This window comes from Poecilia reticulata, linkage group LG10, assembly GCF_000633615.1.
Source record: "Poecilia reticulata strain Guanapo linkage group LG10, Guppy_female_1.0+MT, whole genome shotgun sequence".
NCBI lineage: Eukaryota > Metazoa > Chordata > Actinopteri > Cyprinodontiformes > Poeciliidae > Poecilia > Poecilia reticulata.
The window spans coordinates 2,229,981-2,235,959 of NC_024340.1; the positions used below are offsets into that span (position 1 = coordinate 2,229,981).

At 34.1% G+C, this 5,979-nt stretch overlaps 2 protein-coding genes across 2 annotated transcripts in view; both read right to left on the reverse strand.

Annotated features, from left to right (window-relative positions):
• The window catches only part of bnip1a (BCL2 interacting protein 1a), a 2,858-nt gene extending 1,859 nt beyond the window's left edge, over window positions 1-999 (reverse strand). The window contains exon 1 of the mRNA XM_008419553.2: window positions 841-999. Within this exon, the coding sequence (XP_008417775.2) occupies window positions 841-921 (81 nt within the window). The 5' untranslated portion in view covers window positions 922-999. The remainder of the gene's footprint in view (window positions 1-840) is intronic.
• A 1,696-nt stretch (window positions 1,000-2,695) lies between these two features.
• atp6v0e1 (ATPase H+ transporting V0 subunit e1) lies at window positions 2,696-4,849 on the reverse strand. Its single transcript, XM_017306977.1, has 4 exons — window positions 4,611-4,849; window positions 4,119-4,166; window positions 3,058-3,181; window positions 2,696-2,957 (listed from the first exon to the last, which is right to left on the reverse strand). Exons 1-3 carry the CDS (start codon window positions 4,709-4,711, stop codon window positions 3,088-3,090), a joined length of 243 nt encoding a protein of 80 aa, XP_017162466.1. The 5' UTR covers window positions 4,712-4,849; the 3' UTR covers window positions 2,696-2,957; window positions 3,058-3,087.
• Window positions 4,850-5,979: the final 1,130 nt, after the last annotated feature.

Consider the following 5,979-nt stretch of genomic DNA (forward strand, 5'->3'; position numbering starts at 1 on the left):
TTATATATATAATAATACAGGGATACAATTTAATCCGACCTTTCAAGTAAACTCATTGCATTTAATCTCCACTTTAATCCCTGTTTCCTTCACCTTACAAAATGCCTGTTTTAAATTCTATTAAGTTGAATGTGTAAATAATGAATAATCTAGCCAATAATTTATTGTCGGAATCTAAAAAAAAAATAGCAAAAAATATATCTTCAGCCCATATATGTATTTGAAACATTGCTATTAATAATCATAATACTCCACAAGTTCAAATATGTTTACCTGTGTATTCGATAGTACACAAGTCAGGGAGCATTTAATTTTCCTTTGAGATTAATAAAGTATTTCTGAATTTGAACCCTCTTTGTTGTTTCTTTCTAAACTTTGAAGCACACCTCTTTGATGAGACATTTAATTATACAATTATGCTAAATTTACACTTGCACACATATATAATCTCTATTTTTCCCCCGATTGTATGCTTCTTACACCAGTGTGAAAATTTGTTTTCATTGCGATTACTAATTCCCCCCCTACTCTTTGCAAGTATAAGAAACGCTAACAAAACGTCACCCCGTAGGACTGACGTAACCTTTCTAGAACAATTCATGACGTAGTCGGCTGACTTGGTACACATTTTTTGCACCTTTTATTTGCCATATGAAAAGTAACTACCTTCAAATACAGTTTAACAGTTAAGTTGTCGACATATGCAGTCACAAAATGCTGTTAGACTCGAGCCGTTACGTTTCTGATTTAGCATAAAGGCTAGCTGTTGTCCATGACAACCGAAAAGAGTAGCGTCCCCTAACATATCACTGGAGGGTCTTACCAGAGGAAAATTCGCACCTGGATGAGAGCCTTGATTTCCAAGTCATATTTGAGTATTTCTTGCTCACACACTCGGACGTGGACATCCGAAGTCGCCATGTTGCCAACGTAGCCGGCTACAACTACGGCAAGCAGGAAGCTGCCCTTTTCATACAGACAGTGTACACCATAGACGTAATATAAGGATAGACGCCTCATGGACCGCTCTCGCCTATTGTCGCTGACGAGATTTAGGGCGGCCATCTTGGAGCGGTACACCGCTCAACTCAGCGTTATGTGTTTAGCAGGCACAATGACGTATCTGCGCATTTAATCGATCATAACACGCTTTTTTGTTACCTGAAACCATATTCAAACATCTATCAAAGCTACATTTATAAACAATTGTATTATTTAAGTATGTTTTTAATACATAGTTCAGCATATTTAAATATGCTTAGTGGCTATTACAATAGAATAGGAATGGAATATTCTGATATTGATATATGATGACCAGATTACAAAGCACACAGCCATTCATAATATGTTTAATACATTATTTAGTAATATCAATACATATTTGTATAACTATACAAACACAATTAAATGATTAATAATGGCACAAATAATGATTAATACTGAATAATATATATTGAATACATGTTTATATGCATGTATGTATATACGTATATATATATATGTTTTTCAGCCGACGAGTTCTAGCTTCAGAGAGATTCAGCAGCTGAAATCGAGTCCAAAATCCGATGAGATTCATCCGTGCTGCAGTGAATCTGTCTGTCTTTATAGACATCTCCCTCTTCTTCCTCACATCATGTCTTTATGAAACTTTCAAAACAAAAACGGAAGATTTAGGATGTATCTTACTAGTGAAAGAATTACATATAAATAATAGTCTTTACCACCTGTGTAAACTTTGCTGGTGAATGTTATAACACATAATATAAGTTTTATAATATGTGTTACATTGTTTCATTTCTAATATAGGCTCGTGTCAGATAATCTAAGTCAATGTTAGAGAATAATAATTTTTTTTAGATTTACAGAATCTCAGTTAGGCTTCATAGCGGGGCTGAACCAGGATTACACCAAGCACTGTAGCTAATATTAGCTCTCGCCAGTGGATATAAATACAGTAAAGTAATATTCCAATCACAATATATACACAATAATACGTGTATATATTATTGTGTATAATATACACAATATATTATACACAATATTTTGTGTATAATATATTGTACACAATATATTATACACAATATTTTGTGTATAATATATTGTACACAATATATTACAATATATTGTACACAATACATTAGATTGCACAATATATTATATTGTGTACAATATAATACACATTATATTGTGTATTATAATATTGTAATACACAATATATTGTGTATTACAATATATTTATAATACAACAGGGATATTGTTGTTCATAGATCCGATCCGAACAATATCCCTCAGTGCTGAGGCATCTTTTGCAGTTTTGACTGAGCAAAGTAGGAGTACCGCTCCAAGATGGCCGCCGTATTTCCTGCGCCGGGGCAGCCAATGCGTGGTCTACTCTTATATTACGTCTATGGTGTACACACTGTACATCGAACGCAGAATTTTTTTCTAGATATCTAAAAGTACCTTGTACATGTTTCAAATCTTTTTTTAAGCATTATGATTAATTTTTGCTCAAGTTTATTAGAATGCCGTTGCATATATATTCAAATAAAAGAAAAAAACAAAAACAAATAAAAGTTCTTCATGGAAATAAGTAACAGAAAAAAACAAACAAACTAGGAACTTAGGAATTCATTAATTGGGACTTAAAATTTGTTTTATTCTTCATTAGCAAGAAAACAGAAACAAGTCAAGCTTGTGTCAACCTCAAAACAATTTAATTAAACATCATTCACACTCATATTACACACAATGTACACAACATATAAACACAGCAGCAAGTGAAGGCTGTTTTAATTTAAGGTTCAGAAAAATCAAGTAATATCTCTTAAATCTTTGAAGATAATTTTAAGCAAGGCACCCAGGTCAAACTCACTAAAAACTAAAGGCACAGAGTTCTTGGTGATCTGAGGAATGGTCTCCGGAAGGGCGTAGCATCAGTGCCCAGGCCATCGATGCTATAGAAAAACAATAGGAAACAGCTTCAGAAAGAAAACAAAACAAAACTGTTGAGCAAACATGATTTAAAAAAAGGTGAGCTGATGGGGAGACATTTACCTGCAAAGTAAGGAGTTCTTGAAATGCAAGTTAATCCCAAGCCCACCTTAGGTACTGGATGATCTCAGTGGATAGGGATGGACCAAAGAGTGGGTTTAGTTGAGCCAGAATTGCTATCAACCAGCTGATGGAGAGCACATACAAAAAGGTAACTTGTCAAGCTTTCAACTGTATTGAAAGGCATATTCTCAAAACCTCAAAACGGCCAATATATTATAAAAGGTTATTCAATATTTACGCTACACTGAGAGCTGTTCTAGGATGAAGACAGGAAAACAGCTTTGCATCTACTGCCCTCTTCTGGTCATTTGTGTGCAACATGCCAGAGCGATTATTAATTTTTCAAATATCCCGTGCATAGTTTATTGCACTCGTAATAAATAAGTAAATGGAATATAAACCAGATAGACTACAGAAGTTAGGTGTCCTGTGTAAATCTATTCACATTTTGTCATGACGCCACATGCTTCAATGTTTTTTTTTTTATCGGGATTTTATGTGACAGACAAGACAAAGTAGGGCATTGTAGTTAAATGAAATAAAAACAAAATGAACTTAAATTTCATACATTAAAATCTGAAAAGTGGGTCAAATATTTGTATTCTCTTGTCAATTCTCATACTCTCATTCTCATAAAAATTAGTTCAACCAACTGTCTGAAGTTACCCTAAATAGTCAATAGATCCTAAACGAGCATAATTTATTCCCAGTGTAACTCGTGAAGACCAAAGAATACACTTAGTTTGGACATTTCAGTGTCCTTTCAATCAGACATCTGAAAAATGTTTTCATTTAATCTGAGAAGCAGCCAACAGAACAGAAAACCTATTGAGGGCTGGGAAAGACTGTTGACAGATTCTTTGATCTCAAGGAGATTTACTCTCAGAGTAAAAGTTGGAAGAATCATACATGGTTATAAGAACAGCAACACCCGAAAATACGACAACACATCCAGACAAATGCATCCTCTTTCTGTTTCACAGCGTTGGGTTAAATGTAACGAATCATATGTAATGAACAACATATAGGAGGAAGCAGAAATCCTGGATGGAAATACTCACAAGAGGTAACAGCAGACTGCAGTTAGCACCAACATTGTGACAATAACTCTGCAAGAAAAAAAAGAAGAGAAAACGTCTTTTTTTTTTTTTAAATCTCGTGAGCCGAGGAGGAAAAAAGAAAGCAGCGATGCACTTTTAAGAACTGCTTCCATCTTTTTGAATACATTAAATGTGGAGTATTTATGTCTAAACGGATTATAGCGAAAGTGTTACGTATGACACAATAGCTTCATCATAAACAGTTAGTGAAATAAAGCTGGCTACATAAACACATAAGACTGTGAAATTAGCTTCAGGTAGCTAGCCTAAAGTTTTACAAGAACTTCGCAAACTTATGTAAGGCTTAAAAGTCAAGCCAAAGAAATGAGTTTAAAATGAACCTACTTTACAAAAAAAGCATTTTTTACGGAAAAAAGATCAAGTAGAAACTTTAAACTTATGTAGCTTTCTTTAAGTTGGCTCGATTTAGCTAATATGGGCTAACAAACTCACCCTCTGTTCGGTCCTTTGGGGATAAACCAGGGCACAACTCCTCCAACGATTCCCCAAAACAAAGTCATTACAGACATTACGATGGCAAACTGATCCACCATTATTTAAAACCCAGGAGTGTCTAAAAGTTGAAAACGTTAAACTTAAGCCAACTTCGGAGCTGTGTCCAAATGATATATCCTGTGACGGGGGAGCAGGCAGCACGTATCACATGACTCTGACAGAGGGAGGAAGTAAAGAGGCTGGCGGAGGAGCCGTCTATGTGCTGGAAAATAACCCCATTTAATATTGTGCATGTTTATTTTTAGCAGAGACTAGTCCTTTAAAAAAAACTAGAAGTATCTGCTGCTTATTTTGACGATATAGGGGGAAAAAACGCTTGAGGAATTTGTGATTAATCTTAAAATTGTATGCTGGAGTGCACAAAAAGTAGGACAGAGTATAACATATGTAATTGCACAGATTATGATGGTTTTCTTAGAATGATTTGCATTTATCAACGGTAAATTAATGTAATCTGAATCAACAGGTGATTATGTTTTGGACAGTAGCGTTTTTATAAATTATAAGCATTTTGTGACACCTACTGGTGACTTTGTGAAATTACACATTTACACAAAACAGGATTTTATTAAATTCAAGCGGATAGTGGTGCATGACCTCCAGTATTTTACGTTACTTAATTTTATGCTTCAATACTTCACTAGCATGTAAGTCTTGGCTGTTTATTTGCCATTTCGTACCTTAACTTCTATAGCTGTGCATCAATGTTATCGGATTTGGGCAATACTTAAATTGTTGCTATTCTGATTTATTATTTGCAATGTTCCTACATTAAAAACATACTTTTTGTATATAAATTTATTAAAGCATGGCCTAACAAAACACATTTTTACACTAAAATGAAATGAAAATGTATTAATTATGAAAAAAGTACAACACTAAATTGGTTCAGTGTCTTACAACCGTGCTGCTTAGCAGTAAATATGCTTTAAAATGTGAATTCATGATTGGAAAAACTGAAAAATAGTTCAGGCAGCAAAGGAAACAACTTTAATGTCATTCGGCCTCAAGGATGTGAAAACAAAGTTGTCTCAAAATGACTTTTGGCTCCCTCCATAATTGCCCACGTCCTAACCTTTAAGACTTAATTTTACAAAACTAATGGACTGATCTTTAGAGGAATTAAAGGTCATTGGAGCAGCCCTAAAATATTTTAACTCAGAAAATATGCAAACGTGACACAATAGGTCAAAATTCAAGTTCAGATGTTCAGACTTCTGTCAGCCAGAATTTAAAATGAATGTTTCACAAAATATTTTAAGCAGTTACAAATCTTGACAGGTAAATTTTGGTATATATATATATA